Source organism: Brachycentrus maculatus, unplaced genomic scaffold, assembly GCF_059751285.1.
Source record: "Brachycentrus maculatus isolate JH-2025_06_01 unplaced genomic scaffold, ASM5975128v1 h1tg000504l, whole genome shotgun sequence".
Classification (NCBI taxonomy): Eukaryota; Metazoa; Arthropoda; class Insecta; order Trichoptera; family Brachycentridae; genus Brachycentrus; species Brachycentrus maculatus.
In genome coordinates this window covers 110,146-125,382 of record NW_028281250.1, presented here as the reverse complement: position 1 = coordinate 125,382, position 15,237 = coordinate 110,146, and the positions used below count along the sequence as shown (strand labels likewise).

Here is a 15,237-nt window from a genome sequence, read left to right as displayed (position 1 = left end):
AAATCCAGTGCTTCTGAAGTCTTGAGCCGCGATTTCAGCGCATCTCAAAAAGTGGAAACGGTGACCTCAAAATCGGTGGTTGTCAACATTGAGTGCGTTGAGCCAGTGCGTGTCAAAGTGTGGAAGCGGTCGGATAGGTTTTGGCGTGTTTTGATTTTTTTTTTCTGCTGTGACGACATTACTGTTGTTGTTAGTGTGAAGAGAAGGCCGGGCATCAGAAGGGGCTAGGCTGTCGAATGGCCCAAAACGAGAGGCAAAGCAAAGAGACGAAGAGGAGAAAATTTGGACAGGAGCTTGCTGTGCTCCCTTTCTAAGGAAAACACGTTTACAAAGGTAATTTGTTTTTTTTCTTCTTCTTCTGTGCGTGCCATGTCAGGTCACCTCTGTTTCCAACTTTATTATTTTGTTTTGCTATTGTTTCTTCATTTGATTCGGAAGGAGTTTGGAACTAACTAACTTCTAATCTCAATATTATTGAATTAATATTTAATTTAATTTTGAATGCTGGGAACAAAGTGAATGGTGCACTGAAATCAGTTATAGCAAATAAAAACCTATCAGCGGAAGCTAAACTGGCAGTGCACAACGGAGTCCTGGTTCCAACTCTAATGTATGGAAGTGAAACATGGAGTTGGCAAACGAAGGATGAAAGTAGACTGAATGCAGTCGAAATGCGATCTCTCAGAAGAATGTGCAACAAAACGATGTATGATAGATGTGCGAATAGTGAAATAAGGAAGGAATGCAAAGCTGAGATAAGCATTATCGATAAAATTAAGAAAGGTGTGTTGAGATGGTTTGGACATGTAGAACGAATGAGTGGGGAAAGAACGGTAAAACAAATTTATGAGGTGAATGTTAGTGGGAAAAGAAGTACAGGAAGACCGAGAAAAACATGGCACGATCAGGTATGCCAAATACTTGAAAGTGGTCAGGTTAGGAGTCGTAACAATCGGCGGGTATGTATGAGGAGAAGCATGAACGTGGAAGAGGCGAAGAATGTTTGCAAGGACAGAGTGGTGTGGCGCTCTATTCTCTCTGCCTACCCCTGCGGGGAAGCGGCGTGATGGTTAGCTAGTTAGTTAGTTATAATATTTAAAGCAGCATGTTGTGCCTTCTTTCTGAGAAAAACATTTTAAAATACAAAAATATTTTTTTAAAATTATTTTTTGACATCTTATCAAAGATGAAGAAGAATATGGAAGTCTGGGCATTCACGGGGCCGACGACCGTCATTGGCTGGTTTAAGTGATCACTTTGCACACGTGTAACATTCACCAATTCTACCCATTATTGACAACCACACTACTCAAATTCTTGGAAGTTCAATATATATATGAACCAACTTAGAAACCTTGTTCTCGAATCACTAGAACTTCATTAAAGACATCTATTCGCCAGAAAATACAATTTTCAGTTTTATTTATTAACAGGGAATTACTGTTGGACAGTTTTCAGTATGGTCAATGCTTTTCTCAGCCTTGCATTCTTTCCTTGTTCTACCACTCGTCTTACATGTTTTTACCGCACATTCATCTGCGTTCATCCTTCTTTTGCTCTCTGCTTCTCTTCCATATCCGTTGATTTTGAATGCGTCTAGAGCTCGGAGATTACTTGGATAAATACGGTCTTTTGCGAGAGGTCTGTCAGGAAGCCTAGATGCTTCTGTATCATATCAGGGAATTCCTAATATTTTTTGACATCTCATCAAAGATGAAGAAGAATATGGAAGTCTGGGCATTCACGGGGCTGACGACCGTCATAGTCTGGTTTAAGTTACACACGTGTAACATTCACCAATTCTACCCATTATTGACAACCACACTACTCAAATTCTTGGAACTTCTATATATATATATATTAACCAATTTAGAAACCTTGTTCTTGAATCACTAGAACTTCACTAGAGACATCTATTGGTGAGATGCAAAGAAGCTTTTTATCAAGCAGAAACTCTTAAATTAGTATGTGAGGTCCGAATCCTGGATTATAATCACACACATGAGAAACGCCAGAAAATACAATTTTCATTTTTATATTTAAGCTTAACGGGATACATTTGTTAACAGGGAATTCCTGATGGACAGTTTTCAGTATGGTCAATGATTATCTCAGCCATGCATTCTTTCTTGTTCTACCAATCGTCTTACACGTTTTTGCCACACATTCATCTGCGTTCATCCTTCTTTTGCTCTTCGCTTTTCTTCCATACATCAGGGTTGGTATTTTGGGCCAATCGTCCCATTTGTTGGTCTGGTTCGTCTTGCCCTTGACCCTCTTAACGAACCATGCCTGATCTCTGGTCATCTACCACACTCGACTAATTGAAGATGATCGCATTCAATGAATTACAACTTATGACAGCCAAGCGGCTATACGCTAAAACATTCCTCACACTGTACCCAGTCACATATCGCTTACTCCTTTCAACAACGTCATAAATCAAAAAACAATTTTCAGCTTTCATGTTATGGGAATGTCCAGAAAATGTACTATATCCCAGCAAAAGCGGCATATTTTGAACTTAATATTTTTTTTATATATTTTTTTATAATCCTTATCCGCACCTAATGGTGCATAGGGCACTGCATCAAATTGACGCAATGTTATCTTGATCAAAATATTTACTATTTTTAATTTATGTCTTACTTAATAAATACCTCTATTTCTTAAAATCTACTGTGACACGTGTTTCGATGCATTCCGCATCATTTTCAAACACCGTATGATATGTGAAATTTATATTTACCCGCTACAGGGCAGAAAGTGTTGTTTTTGCATTTTGAAGAAAAGGTATTATTGATTAATTATTCTTTTTAAATATACTTTTAAATATATTTATTTTTATTTTTTCAAAACATATAACATACACAAGTCATATCGCTCACTACTTTCAAGAACGTCATAAATCAAAAATCGTTAATTTTCAGTTGTGCATGTTTTCGGAATGCCCAGAAAATATACTATATCCCAGCAAAAGCGGCATATTTTTAACTTAATATTTACCCGTTACAGGGCAGAAAGTGTTGTTTTTGCATTTTGAAGAAAAGGTATTGTTTAATTAAAAAAAAAATAAACTAATATTTTTCAAATGGAGAAAAAACATTCAGGTTTTACCTAAAAAGATCTGTTGCACAGTAAAAAGTTCAATAAGTGGCTTGATATTTGTTTTTAATACATTTCATGATTAAGTGCCCTATGGGTGCTGATAAGGAATTGAAGAGGAAAATGAATAAAACGGCTGTGACGTCATAACTTTTAAAGCATGCGTAATTTCCATTCATCGGAAAATTACTGTGGTCGATTTTACACAATGCCTTTCTGCGGTTGCTCTACGATCATGGACTATTATTATTGTCTCATTGTATTAGTAATTGCTAATGTACACAAACTTCAAGTCTCGCGACTATTTTGAAATATTTTAATCAATTAAATGCGGACTTGATGATTTCTTCATCATCTTCTTCTTCTACGTCATCGTCGTCATTGCTGAAGGTCTTGATCATCCTGTTAGAGAGACATGTTAGAGAAAATATGTACGCCTTCGCGGGTTTCGACTATGCGAACTGAAAATATATATGCCCCCGCAGGTTTCGACTATGCCAACTGAAAATATATACGCCCCCGCAGGTTTCGACTATGCCAACTGAAAATATATACGCCCCCGCAGGTTTCGACTATGCCAACTGAAAATATATACGCCCCCGCAGGTTTCGACCATGCCAACTGAAAATATATACGCCCCCGCAGGTTTCGACTATGCCAACTGAAAATATATACGCCCCCGCAGGTTTCGACCACGCCAACTGAAAATATATACGCCCCGTTAGTTTAGACTATGCCAACTGAAAATATATACGCCCCCGCAGGTTTCGACCATGCCAACTGAAAATAGATTCGCCCCAGCAAGTTTCGATCCCCGGACGGTCGAAATAAATGTAAACGACAAATTTATCCTTATAATATTTTATTTGTCATTCTAGGCTGTGTCTGCATAGTATTAAACATACTTAAATCAACCAGAGATACTGACACAAACTCTCATAAGATGGATATGTATGAGTTACAAAAATTTCGCTAATATCTCACAAGCCGAGAGGTTAAACTAGGCTATGACAGGTCTTAAGCCCTGTAAATACCCAGACTTCGATAATCCTGTTCTACAACCTTTTCTTGAGAGGTTAAACCAGCTGCCTGTGGCAGGTCGTAAGCCCTGTAAATACCCAGACTTCTATAATTCTCTTCTACAACTTTTTCATTAATATCTAACGACCCGAGAGGCTATACCAGGCTGTGACAGGTTGTAAGCCCTGTAAATACCTAAACTTCCATATTCCTCTTATACAGCCTTTCCATTGATATCATACTGCTCAAGAGGTTAAACCAGGCTATGACAGGTCGCAAGCCCTGCAAATACCCAGATGTCCGTACTCTTCTTCATCTATGTCGAGATGTCAAAATGTGACCAAGTCAGCCGTCGTGTCGTCACAGCGACACCCTCGCTTCAGATGTGTACAAGTGCGCATTCCTCGTTTAATAAGACGTACATATTTCGCTCACTCCTTTCAACAACGTCATATATCAAAAAACTTGATTTTTCAGGAGAAATTTTTTAAAGTTTAAAAATATGATACAATGTTTTAAAAATAAATATCAAGCCACTTATTGAATTTTTTACTGTGCAACAGATCTTTTAAGATAAAACCTGAAGGTTTTTTCTCCATTTGAAAAATATTTAGTAAATTAAATAAAAAACATTAAACAATACCTTTTCTTCAAAATGCAAAAACAACTCTTTCTGCCCTGTAGCGGGTACCTATATATTGAGTTTAAAATATGCCTCTTTTGCTGGAATATAGTACATTATCTGGGCATTTCGAAAACATGCACAACTGAAAATTGACGATTTTTGACTTATGACGTTCTTGAAAGGAGTGAGCGATATATCACCCGAGATGATTGGGCGATGCGAAATGTTTGTCTAGTTGATACATTACCGCCTCGACCGCTATCGCGTTCGGCCATCTTGATCGTCACTGTAAAAAATCGCTCATTTTTCATATCGCCTCAATCGCGAATGTGGGGCGTTCGAACATCACCGCCGGCTATTGTCCAACGCCAAGTGGTTTTTATTTTCCTTTTGCGGTCCATGTACGACTTTAGACGCCTTCGAGACGCGAAAAACGATTAAAATTTGATAAAACGGATTGTCGATCTGTGCAAATAATGTCTAAGATTTGAAACGTTTTTAGTTAGTGAAAAATAATACATGGAATACGTTTTGAATGTGTGAAAAGAATGTATAATATTTAGAACGTTTTAATTCAGTGAAAAGTAATCATCGTTCTATGGAATACTTTTTGAATTTGAATCTGTGAAAAGTATGTCTAAGATTTAGAACGTTTTAAATTAGTGAAAAGTAATCATCGTTCTATGGAATACTTTTTGAATTTGAATCTGTGAAAATGATGTCTATGATTTAGAACGTTTTTAATTAGTGAAAAGTAATAATCGTTCTATGGAACATTTTTTGAATTTGAATCTGTGAAAAGTATGTCTAAGATTTAGAACGTTTTAAATTAGTGAAAAGTAATCATCGTTCTATGGAATACTTTTTGAATTTGAATCTGTGAAACGGAACGAATGTCTAAGATTTAGAACGTCTTTAAACAGTAATAATACCTACTAAAAATTCGCCGGAACATAAAAAATAAATAAATGTGCGTTTGAAAATAAAAAATATTAAAGGATTATAAAATTAATAAAAAAAATTAATCCCGCGAATAAAATATGGAGACTTTTTTTAAATTTATATGATCTTATTTAATCAAATAAAATAAAAATTACGAAACATTTTAAAGTAATTTTTATACTAACTATTTTTTAAGTGATATTGTTTTTTTTTCTTCATCTTGTACCAAGTTACAAAAATAATAAAAATATACACTATTTTTACGACAACATTTTAATTGTTCTTTTTTTTAAATAAAGATAGTCAATACGTTTTTCATTTATTTTTAAAATATTTTTTTTAACATATGCTTTAATATTTATTTATTTTTCTTTTTAACAGCAGTTTCAAACAGTGAATAAAAAAGTGAATGTGTTTTTTTTTAACTAAAACAAAAGTTGCAAATTGGACATAAGTGATTTCTAAATCGAGCGACTGAAAGTGCTTCAATCGACTTTTGTCTACGAAAATTAAAAAATACATACATAAAGTCATTAATTTTTTTTTTCGAGGAGCTGGAAGGTGTATCTCTGGCCAAATGCATTTTCTACTAATATATAAGTGTTTGATTTTGACAATGATATGATACTCGTCGCCAATATGGCTCTGTAGTTCGTCCAACCACCGGGATTCTAGGCGCGCAGTGAAGAAAAGAGGTGTGTAAAAAAAAAAAAAATACATGGTCATTCCAAAAACATGCACAACTGAAAATTGACGATTTTTGATAGATGACGTTGTTGAAAGGAGTGAGCGGTATATTTGTCCCATAATTTTCTATTACCGTTCTTTCTTTCACACTTTCGATTTACACGCCCAAACCATCTCAGCACACCTTTCTTCATTTGATCAATATAATACTCATCTCAGCCTTGCATTCTTTCCTTATATCACCATTCGAACATCTGTCACACAATGTTTTGCCATATTTAAAAATAAATAAATTTATAAACACGTGTAGAAGACAAATTTTGAGTTTGTTAATGTAAACACGACTAGTTTCTAGAACTACAGATGTTTACAACATATGAAAATAAAAATTAATTAAACACCCCTTTCTATATATATATATGTATATATATATATATATATATATATATATATATATATATATATATATATATATTATATATATATATATATATATATATATACATATATACATATATATATATGTATATATATATATATATATATATATATATATATATATATATATATATATATATATATATATATATATATATATATATATATATATATATATATATATATATATATATATATATATATATATATATATATATATATATATTTATATATATATATATATATATATATATATATATATATATAATAATATATATATGTATAAATATATATATATATATATATATATATATATATATATATATATAATATATATATATATATATATATATATTATATATATATAATTATATATATATATATATTGGGTTGATGCAAAAGTAATGACCGTTTTTTATGATCCCAGGTAAAAAAAAAAAAATTCATAAATTATGAATAGTATCTTCTTTTTTATGATTCCATTGTATAAAGGATCTTTCCCTCTACTTTCTATTCAGTTTTGGCCTGGCCAGAGTACAGTAATAACCCTTGTATTTTTCAAAATGTCGTTCGATAAAGTGCATTTACGTCATTGTTTACTTATGAATTCCGTAAAGACAATACCGCGAGTGTGGCAACCAAAAACATTTGTGAAGTGTATGGAACAGAGGTCATCAAAGTTCGACAGGTACGAAGATGGTTTGCAAATTCCGATCTGGAGATTTTTCACTCATTGATAAACCACGTACCGGGTGGCCATTAAAGTCTGATGACGACAAGTTAAGAGTCATAATTGACAACAATCCACGTCTAACCATCAGGGAGATTGTGTCAATGACGGGAGTCAACCAAACAACCGTATTAAGGTATTTGAAGCGTATGAAAATGGTTTCGCGGTACGACGTTTGGGTACCTCATCAATTGTCGGCTGCCAATTTATTGGATCGTGTTTCAACGTGCGTTGCTTTGAGTGCGAGACAAAAACATGAACCTTTTTTGCATCGTTTGGTGACGGGAGATGAGAATTGCATCGTTTGGTGACGGGAGATGAGAAATAGGTCGTGTACAATAACGTGACAAGAAAAAGACATTGGACTATACCTGGACAAGCCCCATTAACAACTTCGAATGCCGAAATCCATAAAAAAAAGTTATACTTTGTGTTCGGTGGAATAATAAGGGTATTGTGTATTTTGAACTCTTGGAACACGATAAGACAAGTACAGCAGAACAATATTGTCAGCAATGATCCAAATTGAACATGGACCTTCAAAAGAATAGACCAGAATTGGTAAACAGAAAAGGGGCAGTGTTTCATCACGACAACGCGCGACCACATGTGGCTATGATGACCCATCACAAGCTAAATGAGTTAAATTGGGATGTTATCAAGCATCCACCGTATTTGCCAGTTCTTGTTCTTTCTGATTTTTATTTATTCCGATCACTGCAAAAAAATTTAAATGATGAAAAAAATTATACAATAGAGCAGGTAAAAACATCCCTTACATCATTTTTCGCATCAAAATCCACGGAATTTTTTACTACTGGTATCAATAATGAGATAGAAAGATGGGAGAAGGTTATAAGAACTGATGGAAATTATATAATTTATTAAATAAATAATATTCATAAAAAAAAAATAAAAAAAAAATAAATGTAAAAAACGGTCAAAACTTTTGCATCAACCCAATATATATATATATATATATATATATATATATATATATATATATATATATATATATATATATATATATATATATATATATATATATATATATATATATATATATATATATATATATATATATATATATATATATATATATATATATGTATATATATATATTTATATATATATATATATACATATATACATATATATATATATGTATATATATATATATATATATATATATATATATATATATATATATATATATATATATATATATATATATATATATATATATATATATATATATATATATATATATATATATATAACGTGGTAATATTTTTATTTGTAAATTGGGTGTAAATAATATGTAAAGTGGGTGTATAATAATAAAATAAACAATGTGTTGCTTTGTTATTAAAGAAACGACAATAAAAGTTTATTCTTAATTAATCTTTATAATAATTTTTATATCTATCTATCTATCTATCTGATTCTGACAGTTAATAATATTATCGGAAGTCTTTTGTTTTATTCTGAGCGACGCATGCGGCATCTGGTTAGAACTGTTTTATGTAGGTACTTTTTGTAAGTACTTAATAAAATGTATAGGTAGGTACCTAGTTATTTTATTACATCTCCCCCCTTGGGGATGAAAATTCATAGTAAAATTTTCACTCGTCCTCCGGATCATCTTCTTGTAGTGAAGGGACTGGTATAAGTTTAGTGATATGATAAAGTTTTTTTTTTTTCTTTCTTTCTTTTTTTTCCTTCTTTTTTTTCTTTTTTTTTTCTTTCTTGTTTTTTTTTCTTTCTTTCTTTTTTTCCGTTTTTTTTTTCTTTCTTTTTTTTGTATTTTTTTTTTCTTGACCCTTTTAAAGTAGACACAGTTTTTTTCAATCCATTTGTTTTTTTCTTTTGAATTCCTTCATTTTTATTCAGATCTCTTAAAGTATCTTCTAATATAACCAAATTAACAACTTTTAATTGTTCATCTGCATTTTCATTCGATTTTAATACTGGATTCCTGCTTAGACAATCTACTTCTAAATTCTTCTTTCCTGGAGTATATTTTATTTTATCTTTCGTAGAAGTTTTTTCTACTTTATTTTTATTTTCATTTTTCAAGCACTGTTTCTGTGTTATTTGTATGTCTTCATTTTTATTCTGATCTTTTAAAATATCTTCTAATTTAACCAAATTTACAACTTTTAATTGTTCATTTGCATTTTCCATCGATTCTAATACTGGATTCCTGCTCACACAATCTGCTTCGAAATTCTTCTTTTCTGGAGTATATTTTATTTTATATTTTGTAGAAATTTTTTTCACATGATTTTTATTTTTGATTTTATCACCAGTTCTTAAATTTCCACGTCTTCTTTGACTATCTTCTAATCGTTTTCTTTGATCATCTTCTAATTTTTCTCTCTCACTCCGAACATATTGTAGTAATTGTTTTAATACATCTAATGTTTCATAATCCATTTCCAATTAACAAAATTGTCGTTTTATAACGTGGTAATATTTTTATTTGTAAATTGGGTGTAAATAATATGTAAAGTGGGTGTATAATAATAAAATAAACAATGTGTTGCTTTGTTATTAAAGAAACGACAATAAAAGTTTATCCTTAATTAATCTTTATAATAATTTTTATATCTATCTATCTATCTATCTGATTCTGACAGTTAATAATATTATCGGAAGTCTTTTGTTTTATTCTGAGCGACGCATGCGGCATCTGGTGGTAGAACTGTTTTATGTAGGTACTTTTTGTAAGTACTTAATAAAATGTATAGGTAGGTACCTAGTTATTTTATTACATATATATATATATATATATATATATATATATATATATATATATATATATATATATATATATATATATATATATATATATATATATATATATATATATATATAGACAGAAGGACCATAGGTCCTTCTGTCACGGCAACGTCGCCTAGGTCATGCCTTCGTATCATGTTATCTCTCTGCAGCATCCACGAATACTTTGTTTTAGGTTTTCTTAGATGGTCAACTGGAGTATCCCTTAGAGATACAATAAAGAGTTGACGAATCGTGGAAGCCTGGCTGTAACAGGCATCAGTAGTAAGGTAGAAGAAAGGCGATTGGAGGTGGTATGGGCACATAGGACGCAGAGAACCTGATCATATTGTGAACCAGACAATCGCCATGGATCGAAAAAGACAGACATCTAGAGGTGTCTTATTCTCTATAGTTTTATCCCAATGTTATCTTTCCGCAGCATCCATGAATTCTTTGGTCTACCTCTAGATGCCTTTCGAGGAAGATCCATGGCGATCGCCTGGTTCACAATATGATCAGGTTCTCTGCGTCCTATGTGCCCATACCGCCTCCAATTGCCTTTCCTCTACAGATGTCAATCTGCTGTCTTGAATATTTGAATAGTATTTTTTTACGTCTGTTTTGTATTTGCGTATTGTTCAAGTAGGTCGTTGTACAAGTTGTAATGCCAGATATGATGTGATTGGTCACACTGAATGCTGTGTGTGTGACGCTGCTGTGTTGTGTCTAACACTGATAAATTAGATTTCGTCTTGTATTTCTATTAAATGTCGTCGTATTTTATTTATTTTCATACTTTACATAGCGTTTAAAAAAAAGTATTTTTTTATACATAAATTGTATAAAAAAATACTTTTTATTATTATATATTTATTTAAATCACAATTTTAAACATATTTTAAAAAAAAAATGCAGAGACCCACCAAGCCACCTTGTGTGTCTTGTCGGTGGAGTTCTTTTTTAATACATTTTTATTGTTTTTAACCGTTTTTACGTTATATCTATAAAAAAGGGAGAAAAATTAAGAATATAAACATTTTACAATTTTCATAAAATGAACTCTTGATCATTCACCCATTCCTTTATATTGCCTTTGTTCCATATTTTATTTTGACCTCTAACCTCCGTCGGCAACAAATTAAAAATGTTTGTAACGATATATTGCAGTATTGGACTCCCATATTTATTGTTAATTCTTGGGACTATCAACCCTTCGTTGTGGGTAAATCGTGTATCATGGTTGTGTATTAGAAGATGTTTAATGTATTGTTTATGGGACTATCAACCCTTCGTTGTGGGTGATTTGTGTATCATGGTTGTGTACTAGAAGATGTTTAATGTATTGTTTATGGGACTATCAACCTTTCGTTGTGGGTGAATCGTGTATCATGATTGTGTACTAGAAGATGTTTAATGTATTGTTTATGGGACTATCAACCCTTCGTTGTGGGTGAATCGTGTATCATGGTTGTGTACTAGAAGATTTTTATTAAAAGGCATTCCACCGCATTCCTAGATCTGATACAGAAGCATCTACGCTTCCTGACAGACCTATTCTAAGTACTAGAAGATGTTTTAATGTATTGTGTATGTTGGCAGGTTTGCGCCCTAGGGCCACTTCGCCGCCGACTGCGTGCTACAGCGCCGCGCAAGGCAGTGCACCGCCGCCGCGCCCGCCCCTCAGCCGCGGACCAGATGGAGGCCGTTGCCGACGGTCCGCGCTACTCCCGGAGGCAGACAGAGCCCAGGCAGCCCCGCCGCGCGCCCCTTGGTACGATGCTCCTTCTCGCCGAGAACTCGCTCCTACATAGCCACCGGCAAAGAGAGACGACCGGCATCAAGAAGTTGTACAACTCGTTCTTCGTCCTGTTTTAACTGACCCGGGGAGTCATCCGATCAGACCCTTTGTTGGACTCTTTGCGCCTGGATCTTGAGTGCTTCTCTACGTGTTGCCGATCGGGAGTTCATCGTCTGGGACCCTTTGCGCCTGGATCTTGAGTGCTTCTCTACGTGTCAGCGATCGGGAGTTCATCATCCGATCAGACCTCGCGCCCTTTGTTGGACTCTTTGCGCCTGGATCTTGAGTGCTTCTCTACGTGTTGCCGATCGAAATTCGGACTTTTGTGCTGTGTATAGATTGACCTGGTGTTGTGCTCACAAGACTCGGGTGTTCTTTAAGATTCTTCTTGGTGTTGACTGTCGTTTTTGTAAATTCGTGTCTCTTATTCTGAAAAATAAGAAGGCGAAAAACAAAAAGCTGTACAGCTCGTTCTTGGTCCAGTTTTGACTGACCGGGAGTTTGGGATCAGACCAGATAGAGATCGCGCCTTTTGTTGGTCTCTTTGCGCCTGAATCTTGAGTGTTTTTTTATGTGTTTCTGATCGAAATTCGGACACTTGTGTCGTACTGATAAGACCCGGGCGTTCTTTGAGACACTTTTCGATGTCTGCCTTCTGTAAATTCGCTTCTGAAAGATATAAGATAAATTGAACCAAGCGCTCCGTAGACTTTGTTTGCGCACCGAACGTGCGCACTTATCTCTGCGTCTACTCGGAGATAAAAATAAAAATAAAAATCACGTTATCAAGTGCTAAATCACACGTTCAGCAAAATATGCGCTTCTCGTCAAGACTGATAGCGAAGCGTGTGTGCTTTGTATGTGACCCCATTATCTCAAATTTTGTTTGCACTAAAAAAATACGCTTTGATTAAAATAATATTGACCCTGGGTCCGCGATTTGAAGTCTGAAACACGCGCGACGCGAGTGTCACGAGAGTTTGGACAAGAACCTTTTGCCCATTCAACGGGCTTCCCTTCCTCTTCTTCAAGGCGGATTATGGAACTTCCGATCCTCACGCATCTGTCACCAGTAGGACTGTTTAGCATTCAGAATTTCGACTTTGCAAATTCGGACCATCGGTCACCGTTCACAGACAGCGACAGTAGCATGGATGCTGTCCACGAGGTTCTAAGACTCAAGCAGACTCAGGAGCTGGACTTCTTCACTTGGGACGGTGAAATAAGGATAGAAGAGGGTAAGAACGGTAGCCAGAGCGGTGAAGTCAAGAGTCAGACCAAGAACCCTCATACCAACGGCTGTTTTGAGAAGGGAAATCAGTTTAGACAGTCTTACAACAAGGATTCAAGTCTGAACAGAGAACTGACAGTTTTAAAGTCCCAATACGATTCTCCGCCGAGTGTCCCAGCGAAAGAATTGGACATATTTACAAAGGATACAGATATACAGAGCTTCCAAAAGGATAGGGCGGTTGACAAAACCGACTGCTACAGCAAGAGCTCTGGTCAGCACCAAAAATTGGCCAAGCAGGAGATGAAAGGCGATTTGAACGAAGGTGCCAGGGCGGAAATAGACATGTATTTGGAGAAGACGCAGATGACCGCTTCCGACGCGCAGGTCGAGTCTTCCGGGAGCGCTGTCGGAAACAGGAAACGGAAGCTGGAAGCGGCTGCCTGGCAGGGGGGGAAGCTGGCCCGCGTCGCTACCGGTCAAGACAATCACCGTGAGTATTTTTTTTAAAACATGCCCTTACATCAATATGAAAGTGTTGTATGCAAGTGAAACATGGAATTGGCAAAAGATGGATGAAAGTAGACTGAATGCGTTCTGAGGTATCTCTACATGAGAGAGTACGGGTATTATCCTCGGCTCTACCCGACCGAGTTTCTCCAGGGTATGTTCGGCTACTATTGTTTAGAGACTAAGAGGAATGTGTATTTGATGACGCATTTTTATCCATTGTTGCGCGGTATGATGGATAATCCTGAAATTATCCAGACAATTGGTCTGTATGTTCTCGATAGTTACGTAAGACAGCGTCGGCATAGATTGTTTCATATTCCTATACACAGGACCAACCTGCCGATGGTTATGCTTATAAGAGCTACCGCTAAGCTGAACAATATTACGCTGGATATTGATCTATTCCATGTGTTTGAGGGGGTATTCCGAAGCGGAATTCTTCTACATCTTTAGCAAGAGGGTTCTTGCTTACTTTCGAATTTGTGTTTATGTTATGTAAAAATTTTAGTTTTGTAATAAATAAATAAAAAAACCCTTATCCGCACCAAATGGTGCATAGGGCACTGCTTCATATAAACGCAGTGTTAGCTTGATCGTATACACATGAAGGAAAGGTGATCAGCCCTCCGCTTCAGGTACCAGTCCAGGGTAATATTAAATAAATATTACAGTGAAAAAACCACTTATATTTATTTTACCCCCCCTAGGAATCGAACCCAGGACCTCCAGAACGGTAGCCGAGCGTGCTGACCATTACACTACGGAGGCGGAGTTTTGTAATGTAGATGTTAATTGTAATTGAATAAATTGACAACATTTTGAGTGTGTCCAAATACTTGTTCACAAAATCTGGATTATCTCCAATTACAGGAGTTATTTTCATATTATTTTTTGACATCTCATCAAAGATGAAAAAGAATATGGAGGTCTGGGCATTTACGGGGCAGACGACCGTCAGAGGCTGGTTTAAGTGATCACTTTACACACGTGTAACATTCACCAATTTTACCCATTATTGACAACCACGCTACTCAAATTCTTGGAAGTTCTATAAATATGAACCAATTTTGAAACATTGTTCTTGAATCACTAGAACTTTACTAGAGACATCTATTAGCGAGATGAAAAGAAGCTTTTTATTGAGCAGAAACTCTTTTAATAGTATGTGAGGTCTTTTAATAGTAAATGCCTCGACTTCCATATTCTTCTTCATCTTTGATGAGATGTCAAAAAATAATATGAAAATAACTCCTGTAATTGGAGATAATCTAGATTTTGTGAACAAGTATTTAGACACACTCAAAATGTTGACAATTTAATTGAATTGAAATAAATTGAATGCGTTCTCTCAGACGAATGTG

At 34.7% G+C, this 15,237-nt stretch overlaps 1 protein-coding gene across 1 annotated transcript in view; it reads left to right on the top strand.

Annotated features, from left to right (window-relative positions):
• The first annotated feature begins 12,443 nt into the window (after positions 1-12,443).
• Positions 12,444-15,237, top strand: part of gem (transcription factor CP2 like gemini) — a 58,729-nt gene continuing 55,935 nt past the window's right edge. Inside the window, exon 1 of the mRNA XM_088272540.1 lies at positions 12,444-13,856. Within this exon, the coding sequence (XP_088128666.1) occupies positions 13,172-13,856 (685 nt within the window). The 5' untranslated portion in view covers positions 12,444-13,171. The remainder of the gene's footprint in view (positions 13,857-15,237) is intronic.